A 14,054-nucleotide genomic window follows, 5' to 3' on the forward strand; every position below is an offset into this window, starting at 1 on the left:
TTGAAGAGACTGTGTACCTGACAGATATCTTTGCAAGCATTTTTGCAAACACTCTCTTTGGTGCTGCATCTCTGTGTCATGATCAATTTCATCTATAATTTTTTTCAAAATACACTCTAGGTCAAATGGTTTTAATGACTCTAAAATAACGTAAGAAGCTGTTATGGTTTAGCCTGTTTCTGCAGGGGTGCATCAACTTGATGCGCCACATCGGCTAAGATCCATGGCTACATATTTTTTAAAGAGGAAAAGAAAGTCACGTGAATGAGAAATTAAATTAAGAAAGATAAGTTGTGGTGTGCCAGTTCCATGTTTCTTTTCTTTTTTTTCTCTGCAAACAAGATGCTTTGTCTTTGTTATATGAGCACTAAAATGATCTAATAATAATAATGTAAAGCCTTCATAGAAAAACAAAAATCCAGTTGATAGTATAATGCAGAGTTGTATCTCATACTTTATTCTGAGCACTTTCAGCTTTCAGGGTATTTTGTTTGTAGTAGGTTGATCTGAACTGTATATGTGTGTATATGAAATATATATGCAGGTATATGAAGTGTATATGTATTAAAGAAAAAGAAATAATTGTAAAGGTCTTGAATATGTTGTTGTCATTTTCTTCTATTGTGGTTATTTAGAAACTAATTGAAAGCTTCATATTTCATATTAAAATTTTACGAATTTTTGTTTTATACATCAAAACCTAAAAAAATAGTATCATTAAATTAGCATTCCAACTGCTGCTTCATCGGTGCTAACCTTTATTTGGTGGTTCCAGGAATAGGATATGGTTAAGATCAGTCTGATTCTCTATTCATTGTTCATGAGGAAAAATTACATGTCTGTTAAAAAAGGATGTATTTCCAGAGATTGAAATGAAAAATAATGCTATCAAATAATATGATAGTTTTCTTTAGCATTACCACTACCGGAAATAAAATTTAAACAATGATATTTCATTACTATTTTTTCATTAATATTTTTTTCTGTGAATTTGATAAGAGACAAGGTGTCAGGGGAGGTTTAGGTTGGATATTAGAAAAAGGTTCTTCACCCAGAGGGTGGTTGGGCACTGGAACAGGCTCCCCAGGGAGCAGCACCAAGCCTGACAGAGTTCAAGAAGCATTTGGATGATACTCTCAGGCACATGATGTGACTCTTGGGCATGGTCCTGTGCAGGGCTAAGAGTTGGACTTGATAATCCTTGTGGGTCCCTTCCAACCCAGCATATTCTATGGTTCTGTGATTCTGCTAAATTTTTCACAAAAGACAAAAGTTGGAAAGTTATATATCTGAATAGAAGTGAATGATTGTGTAACAAAAAAAATCTCCATTTTGCCCACTGTGACATATTTTTTCTACATAGGCACTTTCTTAATTGCTAATGTCCACGGTTTTCAACAGTTAACGGATGGATGATGGCAAGATTTCTTGACAGTCTGGTAATCTATCCAGAGGAGAACAGATGCTGTTGGTCACAGTTCAGGTACTGCAAGGCTTTTGACTAGCCAACCATTTGTACGTCTAGAAGGCCAAGGGCTATTTCCCCCCACTACTCATGAGAATGAAACCAGCACTCCCAAGATGCAGGAAGACAATGAGAAAAAATACTTTTTTGCTACTGGTCCAGAGCTTTCAGCTTTGTGAAAACTTATTATGTTTATATTGTGCTCTATAGACACTTAAGACATTTATGTAAACACTGTCGGTACTATTGAAATTGTTAGCACAGCTCCCAGTTTCACTATTCATTCCTGTATCCTTCACCATTACAGTGCTATTGTAGGCTGCACCAAAGCTGTGGTAGCATGATAGGTAGTTAATTCCAAAGACGAGCCTCCCACACTCCTGCACGTCCTCCTGACCATGCCACTACACCAATGGCAGTTACACTGACATTATTCTTTTGGCTGGAAGTCGTGTATGAACTCCTGCCTGTACAGAAACACTGGTGCCTGGCAGCAAGGGCTCGCTCTGTTCACCATCAGGGAGCAAAAAGCATTCCTCTGCCCACCTACTTTTATGGTACTACATGTATAAACTGTCTGTATAGCCCTTGTGTAGGCCCCTATTGCTTCCCAGTTCCCTCAGGACAAAGGCAGGTCTGGTACTCTTTCCCCCATCCTCCAGCCCAAAGCCTAGTCTCATCTGGTAGGAACTGAAGGTGCAGGAGTCACATGTGAACTGCAGGATGCTCCAGCCAGCTCCATATCAGGGCCAGGCAAGCTGAGCACATCACAAGGTGCTGGCACATGTCAACACAGATGTGAGCTTTGAGGTCTCTGTCTTTTCCATGAAGAAAGTTGACATTAGTGAAAGGGGTCTAAGATGGGAGGTGGGGTGAGACAAGCAGTCATACACACATACACAGGCACGCACACATGTACATACTGGGATCACACTGTTTTCAGGGAAAAGCAGCCTGGCAACATACAAATGGATAGTGGTTATAACTCAAATATTGTAGGGATCTCAAAGGGAGCAGAGAGCTGTATTGACATCTATCTTTTTATAGCTGTAATGATGAAATGTACCCTTGTGCAGCAATGGCTTATATACTGTGTACAACAACACAGTGCCTGGGAGATGAAGGACTAGATAAGATACCATTGATATTTTTTCAACATGTCGATTGGAAAATTTGTACTTCTTTGGAAACTATACCTTGCAGTGTTGGCCTCAGAAATGCATCTGCATATACCACTGAGATTATGTGTGAAACAGGAAGCTACTGCAGCTTAATCTGTGTAAACTAAAGTTATGTAAAATGTACAGAAGATGTAAATAAGTGTCCTTGTGTCTAAAGTAAGGCATACTACAAAAAGGACATTAAAGAAGCACATTAACACGACTATCATTTACTGGGTCTCTCCTTCCCATGAAAAAAACAAAATCTAGAACGAAATATGGTTATTCTGCAGATACCCCTTCAATGTCACATAGTCTGTTCTGTCCTACTCTGGTTATTCTCTCCTGAGACCAGAAATGTTTTCCTGAAGAAAGGGACATCTCTGTGCAGAGCTAATATCACTTCTCCCTTATGTGGCAGCAAAAGAAAAGTCAATAAACATGAGATGATGCTAAGGAACACAGTAAAGAAGAAGTTAAGAGGTAGGAGATTAGGAGATATCTTTGAGGGGAAAATGAGCCTTTCTTGTGTTGCATATCTGCGTGATCTTCATCTGAGAGATCACTTCCAAGAAGTGAAAGTTCACAACAGTACTGTAACTGTGAAATATGTTAGCTCTCTAACTTACTGCTGGGTGAAAAGAGACATTATTCAGGGTTACTAGACTTACATGCTGACATACCACTCAGTTATTTTTCTTTCAATGCCTTGATAAAAATCAAGTGCAGTTCATCGAAGTAAAATGTCTTCCATATATATATGAGCACAAGGAAGCCACACAAACACTCTCATGTACAAACACAAAAATATATATGTATTTTAATTTTCATTTGGTCATATTTTATTTAACAGGATGTCATTCTTCCTCAATAACCAATGATGATTTAAAGTAGTAGTACTTTCCAAAGCAGCCTATTGATCACAGAGAACTGATGATATTTAAATACACAATATAAAGAGTGACATGTTTCACAAAGTTGCTTTATCTTCAGATTTTAGGTTGGAACACAACAGACCAAAAGTAACCATTTCACTAGGTCCAAGAATAAAATTCAAACTGACAACAATTTGTGAAAAGAGAGTAGTTATTGAAACTTTACAGAGAAAGAACATGATTAATAAACTTGTCCTGGCTTTACAAATCTCAGACCCCCTGAGTCCTAACAGTACTAAACTGAGAAACAAACAAACGAATTTTATCCTGAGGATACAAGCACTGTTTGCAAACTACTCCTGTTATTTAGTTTTGAATTTTGATTTGGTGCTATAGTATTTTCCATAAGGCTCCAGAGCAGATTGTTGCATGCAAAACAAACAAACAAACCCAAAAAATTATTCGATCATTACTTTTATGCAAGTACTACAGATCACAAGAGCCTTAAGGCACAGATTGCCAATTTAGCAATTTTAAATGTCGCCATGACTATCTATTAATCATTATTCTCATAACAGAGTTGTATTGATAGATTATGTGAGTGCTTTTGCACTTGCATGAGTGTAGAATCAACAGTTAGCATGATTTGTGCACAGCCTTCATTGGGACAGGCATACTTCTATAATCTGCTATTGCTTAAATTTTGGGGCAGTAGGATCTACCTGAAGAGTGACAACTAACAGTCTGGGGAAAGTAACATCTTACATCACAAGAGCTATCTCAGAGGACTGTCTATCTACACCTGTGCAGATCCCTAGCCAGACTCTTTATATTCCTCTATGATGAAATCGGCCTTTGCTCTCATTTTCCATTTCATGCTGTTACCAGAGATTTGTACAAGGGAAATATTTAAAATACTGGTCCTCAAGATCTAGTCTGCAGATTATAAATGTGTTGGGGTTTTTTTTATAGTTTTCTTCAGTTATTCATAGAATAAAGTACATACAGCAGACAGCATGTTGTTGAGGGTAGGAGAAGGGATGAAGAGCTGGAAATGTTTTTTAGAACACATTTCACACAACAGTCCACAGGGTGAAAGAGCTAGAGAATCAAATGATTTAGAAGAGCCATTATTCTCAAGTTGAACACTAGTTAACTGCAAACAATTTTTTAAATAATGTCAGGTATTCTATATGTGCCCCTCTGAATATATTTGTAGTTTTAGAATCACATTTTCTACTATTTAATTCCTTCTGCTATTGATGCATCAAAGATGCACATAAACATCAGGGAAAATCATATTTAAGGAAGAGTGATTATACACTAAATCCGAACCAAACCCCGAAACCCTTTAAGTTATCATAATCTTAGGCATTATTTGTAACAATCACCAATTTAATATTCTTAGGCATTAAGTGTAATGCTTAAAGTTGTCAGTTTCCTTTAAATCATCTCCACTCTGAGTGACTAATGGCTACAATTAACATCACCAGCAGCACTGTTTAAAGACACAGGACACAGATCACCAGCTATAGCTTGAAGGCTGCATAATTAGCACGAGACACCGAGGTTTGTGGGGGAGATTCCCACACCACTTACAGCTTTCCACACAGAGTAGGCGCTGATACTGATGTCAAGGCAAGACAGGCTTTAATTCAAGCAAGTGCTGAATTCTCCCACAAAATTTTCTCTGCAGTAGGGACTTGCAGAATATATCCCTCCCTTCTGTTCCTATGGACAGGTTGGTGAACACTAGCTTTCCAGCTCCTGCATGCTACATGATACCCATATCCTGGCAGTCACTGTAGAATCAGCAGCAGCAGAGGCAGTTCAGGTCTACCATATGCATCAGGTTTAAAAATATCGAAACTGGGCTTGTGTGGGAGAGAAATATGTTATCTCTCCTTTCTGCTGACAGATGTGTCATGGGGTTTCTAAGTCCTCTCATATTACTGAGCAGGTGAAAGCCTCCCTTACCATTAAAATGGTCAATCAGTTCACTCCCAATTCCACAATCTTATTTTCTCCATAGGCCTGCCACCTTTCCTTACAGCCACAGGGTTCCCTTCCTTCTCTCCCTCCACGATTTCTTCAGCCAAGCAGGATACAGCATTTCATATATTCCTGGGGCCCATCTCCAAGCAAGGCTCTGGTGGTGTGCACTGATTCATTAAACCATGTTCATAAGCACCCGCCATTTCACATAGTAACTCAAACATTTTTTAAAGATTCAAGGAACTCTATCACGGCCACACATGGCCACACACTATGTGAGAAACTGAAACTCTGCTCATAATGTAGAGGCTGGACACACAATAGGCTACTGATTCATTTCTTGGAAGTGTTAATACAAGTTCTATCACACTATCTTTCCCATTCATACACCTTTTCACTGCTGGCTTACTTCTGTTTTTTTATTTTAATTATTGTGTTTTATCATCCTCCATTGTCTCTTCCCTTGCTTTTTTCTCCCCTTAAATCTTTATTAACCAAGGGATCTGATTTGAGATGCCTGCCTTTAGGCACTGCTGTGTGTTGATGATGTGACAGACTCTTTAAGGAATCACAGCAGCATTTTCATATCAAATACAAATTCTAATTAACCCCTGCCATTTGGCTGCTTCAAATTGTCAGATATGTCAATTATCTGGAAGTGAATTCTCTGCTAACACCAAAAGGAAGCTTTGTCACACCTACAATAGAGAAGATTCGCTGTAAATGACTGATGCTAACTGATGAAGAAAGAACAGTTCTGGCTGACCACCGACCCTTGTAGACAAAATACTTTGGCCATGTTTTAACAAAACATGTGTACCATAAGGAATTATCAGCATCTTTCCTTGGAGAGCTCTTCATTTTGCCTATGTACAATGCTCCCCCTCCTTTTGGATTCCACAGTGATACCACCAATTCAGATTTTGAACTTACTGCAGAAACTTCTCTGTTTTCTCTCTTTTTAAATTTACATAATGCAAGAGCTAACACACATCAATCAGAGCAGTTTACACGTGCACAAAACACTGGAGAAGGAGTGACAATGTACTGGGAGCTCGTGACCCATGTGTGAACTTCACCACTGCCCAGCATTGCACAAGTTGTTATTTCTTAACAGCAAAATCACTTTGCAAATTGTGCAATCCAACAGGGGTCAATGCCATTTTGTGCCAACAGACCCACATGAAGGAAACAAATTAAGATCCCAAAAGCTGATAGGAAAAAAATTCCCACACAACTGAAAGCTGAAATGCAGACTGAAAGGAATGTCCAAGTCAATCTACTAAATACAGACCCTTGACACAGGATCATTCAAAGTTACGAGGCAATAGAGGATGTGGGATTCCTATCTACCTGGCTTGTACTTTCATTTGTGGTCACTTGAGCATGCCTCTAAATAAAATGCTGATGTTCCCTGTATAGTTAATTAGAAACAAGTATCCTGTTTCATCCCTGGCCAAGTTCAGAATTCTTTACCGAGGAGCCACGATTTCCTTTGGGTAGTCTTCAGACAAAATTACTTTCCCTCCCAACAATTAAAAAGAGAAGAAAGGCATTTAATGTGGGGGACATGCTCCCTTTTTGCCATTTCCTCAGCAAAATGTTAATTCAGATTTAACTCCACAGGAAAGAAGATCATCCCCAGTTTGCAAAGGTCTCATGGTAAAGGTTCTAAACGATCTAGGCATGAATGAATCAACAACCAGACATTCTTACACAAAATAGGGACACATTATTTTCTCTCCTGCAGTTAAAACCAGACAGAGTTTGAAGTGTCATTGAAGTGTCACCTTTGCCATATAGAAAAACAATGGGAACGTCTTCCATTGAGAAATGTCTCTAACTTGCTGTGTTTCTGTTTTGCTACCTGAGAAAGTGCGATAACTATTATTTTCTCAATTTCTTAGTGTGCTTTGAAGTTTGTGGACAAAAGTACTATTCTCAGCACCATGCTTGTAAGCTACTTCCAAAATACCTTCCTTTAGAAGGACCTGATACAGCCAGTCATTTGATTGTTCTTTCAGTACAGTTCCTTTGAGTCCTTTGCTCTTGTCTTTCACAATGATATTTATCTTCCAAATTTGTCCTGGTACCCAATGCTGTTGATAGCTCAGCAGAACTTTCTCCATAGGCAATTAAAAATTATCAAAACCAATATCAACATCCCCCCAAAATCACATTTTAATATTCTAAACAAAATTCTGAAGCCTGATTGATTTTTTTCCTCTCTTGTATCCTCTTTCAAACATAACTTTATCAAAAAACTTGACAAATACATACATCAATAATAACAGAAACAATATAATAACAGGGATATGATCAAAGCTTATTGCAAAGTGTTTTCCAAGTAATTCTAAATGGTAGTTCTTATGATGTTTGACAAACTTTAATTTCCACAACAGAACAGGAAAATAATAAAAGGCATGAATACTGTCAGGTTACAATTTTGTCAGGTGATGTGCTTAGGCTTTGCTGTGACTGTGATTAAATAATACAAAGAGCATTCCATGAAAGGTACTGAGCTAAAACAATTCTTTAAGAGTGACATTAAAGTGAATCTACTCCTCCACAGATCAGTGACCTCTTGAGGTCTCTTTTATGCCTATTTTCTTTAATTCTGTGTTCAATTTACATATGTCTCTACAAATATCTTTTGTGACTAGGCATAGCATGTTTGTAGAGTGCAAAACATCTTTTTAAATACGCTATACAGTAAATTTACATTTCTGTAAAGACATCTCAAACTATTTTACAATGAATAGCTATTGGGACTCTGTGTAGTTGTTGGAGCTTAGTGGGTCTGATTACTTGTCTCTATAAAGCCAAGAGACTATTGACATCTCTTTACAAGAGGAAAGCTTTGGGCATGGAAGTTTCCATAACTTTTCCATATATTTTTTAACATTTGTTTCTTGGAAAAGACATCATGTAAGGCGATACTTTTAGATCTTATCAAAGGCCCAAAACTATCAATTTTTACACTTTTTTTTCTCCCTTCCTTTTTTTTTTTTTTTTTTTTGGCATAGTTACTTGGACAAGTGTACCCACTTTTTCCACTAAGTTCCTCATATTGCAGGATATTTTTTTTATATGCATATCGGCATGCATAATTACAAAAAGGTTTTATTCTACCTAATACACAACAAAGGTAAGAAATTAAGAGGAATACTCCCAAGCATTTGAATTCTTTTTTTAGCACTTCAATTCTGCTATAAAAATTAGACAGCAATTTCTATGATAACAAAGATTGGAAAAAGTTTTCAGTCCAAATTTAATCTAATAAAAATTGACCTACCTATAAAGATTTTCTACAAGAAAATCTACCCTTTATGTACCCTGATGTGTAAAAGAGAAATGCCTTCAAAGAATACTGACAACGGGTAAAGCATATTTATTTTTCTTACCCATTTTCATATTCTTATCCAAAGTCACAACTGCAATTACCACTGTCAGAATTTGCTTCAGTGAAATAAAAGCTGCGGCCAAGAAGACCTGTAGCCCAACTCTTTAACAGAGAGAACCTCACTGAAAAAGGAATTTTGTTCATGGTGAAAAATGAGGTCCCAGTTACACAAAATTATAATATATCCTACTTGTATTTTCTGGAAAGAATGTAATAATACTCATTAACTTGAAGTTGAAATCAGGTATGAGAAAATATTACATTAATTACATTTAAGTGCATAAAGAAAGGATTCACAAAGAAAACAAATTTATAAGCTTCAAAACAAATTTTAAGCTCCATACAGTGGAGAAGATTTGCAATTTCTGACCAAACAGCTGCTGTACTCTGAAACCAGCATTCTGCTGTCTCACACCAAAGTCTAGCCCATGTTTCTAAAAGGATTCATGAAGATATTGATCACCACTGAGTCACAGTTTGCATACATGTGGAATACTGACTAAATCCTGAAGCCCTTAAAAGGATAAAACTTCTACTGATGTTATAGTTTTATCTGATAAGGATTTAAAAATCAGATCAATGGCAATATGCTATTCTACTAACCAGAAGTGTGGGCATATACAACATACATTCAAATATGGCACTTTTGCAAATCCTGGATACACATCTCACTTATCCAGCATGATGTTACAAGGAATGAGAAAAACAGGACTGAACAAAATAGTATATAAGGATTGATCATTTTTTCAAGTCTCTCAAACCATAGAAGTAGTATTACAACACTTTCTACTACTGACAACCTGTAGGACAGACTGATAAGACGTTCAGGCTTCATATCTTTTCTCTTTGCATTTCATAACACGTATCATGAAAATAGAATTAGGAGAGCAGAAAGCAGAAAGGCAGTAACTTGTTCAGACAAGTTCCTGCAATGTGATGGCATGTTAGGGCATACAATATTTATCAGCGTTGCTAACGAACTGCAAAGTAGGAAAGCTTTATCTGTGTGTTGTCTGGGCTAATCAAGGGTGATGCTGGAAGAATCAGGGCTACCTCAGCCCTGAGAAAAGCAAAGCTGCCACCACAGGAGTTACAGCCAAACTCTAGATGACACCCTGTCAAGATTTCACTCTGTTTTTAACTCATCTCAGCCTACTAAATCTTACAGTTTTAATCATCCTGGGCAAGGAGAGGTGACCTACAACCAGTGACTTTGAAACTTCAGTGATCACTGAAGTAATGGAAGAAATTCTTTAAACTCCGGTGGCTTGGGAGGCAGGGTTGCTGTGAGCTACCACCTCCACTGTCACTGTTTCCTTAGCTAATCCTTGCACTGCCTGAACATGCTCTTATAATACCTCTAACTATTCAGATGTCTTGCTGGGCACCCTGTGTGTCTTCCCACTCTGACTGTAAAGTCCTAATAAGAAACTACATTCTTGCCTCAGCTTACCATGGGCTACATACACATTAACCAGCACACAAAGATGACACAGTCCATGCATTTCAGCTGATTTACCCAATCCCTAGTGAAACCTGTTGACCTTTTGAGGTAAAATGTATTTCTCTATTATGGCACATGTTCAATATATACAGTTACACTACAACAAAAACAAAGGTGTCCTAAACACATAGGCTGAGATGTTTGACTACAACTTATTCATATTAATCCTTGCTTGGAGTGGGATGCTGTTGTTCTATGGTAAGTTTTACTATATTAATAATGACATTGTCTCAATATACAATCTATAATATATCTAAGTACATTGAATAGGTATTTCTTGTATAAACCTTCAATGAAATATACTTATCTAACAATGTCACCTTGTATGCTTGTCAGAGATTGGTAAAAATATATATATGTATCCAGTCTCCCAGTACACAGGATTCAGTGATTACCTTTTAACCTCTGCTGCCAGGCTTTACTTTCAGATACTGGTTATCACACTGTATTTAGAGGACTAATGTCTCATTCCAAGGCAGAACAGAGTTCTGGAAAAATTGTTGACATGCACCCAAAATGCAAGAGAAGTAACTCCAATGTGTCCCATATTACAACACCCAGATTACGGCAACAAACCAGGTTACTTGCGTAAATGAAAAGTTAAGGAAGAAACCTCAGAGATCCATACAGCTAAACAACAAAGCTGTCAAAGCGTTGGTTCCAGTTCATCTGTTATCTTTTTCACAATGTTACATGGTTTTTGCTGTATCACAATCCTAAATCACAACATTATTTGGGAAACCAATTCCTAGAGTTAGGAAACATTCAACAGAATCTCCCAAGTTCTTATATTCCCTCTTTATCTTTGCACAGTTACACGAGCATGGCAGAAAAAGAAAACAGTAGTCAATGTGCTCATTGGCTTCCTATTAGAAGGACAACATTTAATTGGCTTTGATATTTTTCTTTGTCCAGTATATATTTCTGTGTGTGTGTATGTAAGAGAGAACACATGTTTTCTTCTCTTTTTTTATGGTGCACTTCACTGACATATTTAATAGTCACTCATTTCCATAGCACTTGTTTGCCATAACTTACAAAGTCAAATTTGAGGATTATATTGTATTTACAAACAAGTTGGCACTTACAGAATAAATTATTGTTTCCTCTTTTTTTTTTTCCTTTCATTTTATTTTCTTTTTTTCTCCTCTTCTGTTTCACCCAAGGGCATCCAGAATTCAGGCAGAATAGTAAAACCTGCTGCCATTATGCTACATTAACATAAGTAAATAGGATTCCAGCTGTTACACTCCCAATGGTTTGCTTGTTGCTGAGAGGCAGTGCCTTCCACCTCAGTTCACGTCCGTCCGATGCTCAAAAACTGTTAGTCAAGTGAAAGCAAAGGCTGCATGTTTTCTTCCTCATTCTTATCCATGCGTTTCAGCACCCCAGGATCCACAACTGACTGAGACCTGCAGAGGGACAACATGTTTATTTGACATTTCTAGATCACGACAAATGAGGGTAAACCTCAGCTTTCTTTTGTTTATTTAATGTCTGTCAGGGCTTAAAAATAATGGTATAGCATTACCCAAGCACCTAATCACTGCAAATGGTCAGGAAATACGCTCATGGAGGGATAACATGGCCTTAAAGGGCTCCGTGCTGATTTGTGAATATAGGAGAAAAAGGTGGAATAAAGCGGATCTTGTCTTCTTCAGTGAAATTGTGAAGCAGGGTGCATCCTCAGCACAGAAGAGCAAACTAAGCTACTCTTTGTACTGACTTAAGTACTGACCCTCTCTCCAGAAGGTTATATGGCACCGGACTGGTAAAGAAGCCACCCAGCTGGGTAATGGCACACTGCAGCTAGTGGGATGTGTTAGCTGGAAGCACAAGTCGCTCCTTTTCTGAACAGCACTTAAATTCAACAGTGCAAGATACTAAGTCAGCTCTAGGAAATACTGCCATGGCTAGCAGTATTTCTGGAACAGTGGACAAATTTGTCAAACTCACCCACTCAACTAAACAGGGCAGGGAAGGATGATAAGGGCAAATTCAGTGATGATTGTAAAATTTCTCCAGGTTCTCTGATCCAGCATAGAAGCATAACTGGTACCCTGCAACAGCCATATGTGACAGACAAAGAGGAAAACCCAGCCTCTAGCAAAGTCAAAATGCTCCATTAAAAACAAAGTCTGAAGTGTTAAGATGGGGGTCTCACATCAGCTATGTCTCAGTTTGTCAAAAATCAGAATCACTTCCGGGGTACAGTAAAAGCAACTCTTGTCAAATGTTTCCTTCAGTGAGATGAATCTCATGCAGGAAATGCCCATTTCTCTTCCTTTCTGTAAAGAAGATTTGAGATGGCTAAAGAGCGTGTATACATCTCTACAATGCAGGCATCTATTTTTGATCAGTGGAAGCACACGGTGCCTGCAGCATTGCTAAAAATTTGCCCATTTGGAGAGCTACAGTGCAAAGAAAAACCTTTATAAATTCTCAACTCTCCTAAGATAAACATACAGAGTCAATCCTCCACTCTTATAAACTGGCATCATCAATGAAACCAATGAATGAGGCTGATAGCAGGAGACAATCTGACTTTCTCAAAAAACCTGAAGAAAGCTTACAAAAACACAAGAAAAAACATCTAAAACCTAGGTGAAAAGTGTAAAAACAAGGATATTTTCTAATAATATTTATCACAATCTCCTACTAATGCTAAAATCAAGAAAATTAGTTTTAAAATATGACAGTCTCTCTTGTGATAAGCGTACTTTAAAAAATTTTAATTAAAACTGTACAATAACACTCATCCTGAACGCTAGTCACTTCCTCAGGCAGAAAACAAAACCACTGAATTTAAAATACTTTTTTAAAATCTTCACAATGTACCGTGCCAATGCAAAGCTGATTGAAAATTTGCTGGTGGGAAGTTGCACTCATGGAAAATCCAGTTCATCATGATAAAAATTGCTGCGGAAGCATATTAATTTCAAAGGATTGCCAACTGAATATAAGGAATAAAACTGAGCCTTTTCCTCAACTGCCAATGACTGAGCAGCCAGGGTTTCCACTTCTCATCCGGGGAACTGAAGGGGAACTGGAATGGCTGCAAACCTGGTCTCAAATTCCCAGTAAGGGAGCTTTGGCCATAAATTTCCAGGGACTCCAAAGTCCCCAGTGCCAAGGCAGGTGTGAAAATTGAACTACACAAATCCTGATCTATGGTTTGTAAGCTCAGGTGCCTAAATGCCTTGAAGGAGAAATAGGTTTTATTCGGTTTTAAATAGAAACTTACTGAAGTTTCATTCCATTCAGCAGCAATTCACAAATGAACGTATGTAAAAGGAAAAAACATTTGTGTAAGTCTATAGTACCCCTATTCTATCTATAGCTCCCAAATAACTTTAAAAACATTACTGAATAAATTCTAGGAAAACACAGCAGGGCAGAATTATACTACACAGTCCCATTGCAGAGGTGAGGAACCAAACCACAGATACTCTGCAAAGTTTATCAACAGAGACATTTTCCTTGTAGGGTTAGGTGAGAAGAGGATGCAGTTTCCAGCTGGGTGCATCAGCCATGACAGCCACAGGTGAGCACAGCCACATGCTAAACCTGTCTGCTGAAACAGCTGTAATGGTGCCACTTGATATCAACATGTTCTCCCCAGAGGTCTGTGCTACAGATGGGATTCATTCCT

General features: G+C 37.8%; 1 protein-coding gene across 1 annotated transcript in view; it reads right to left on the minus strand.

Annotated features, from left to right (window-relative positions):
- Nucleotides 1-3,419: 3,419 nt before the first annotated feature.
- Nucleotides 3,420-14,054, minus strand: part of CLVS2 (clavesin 2) — a 60,428-nt gene continuing 49,793 nt past the window's right edge. Inside the window, exon 5 of the mRNA XM_064649633.1 lies at nucleotides 3,420-11,814. Coding sequence (XP_064505703.1) covers nucleotides 11,727-11,814 — 88 coding nt within the window. The 3' untranslated portion in view covers nucleotides 3,420-11,726. The remainder of the gene's footprint in view (nucleotides 11,815-14,054) is intronic.

Source organism: Pseudopipra pipra, chromosome 3 (genome assembly GCF_036250125.1).
Source record: "Pseudopipra pipra isolate bDixPip1 chromosome 3, bDixPip1.hap1, whole genome shotgun sequence".
Classification (NCBI taxonomy): domain Eukaryota; kingdom Metazoa; phylum Chordata; class Aves; order Passeriformes; family Pipridae; genus Pseudopipra; species Pseudopipra pipra.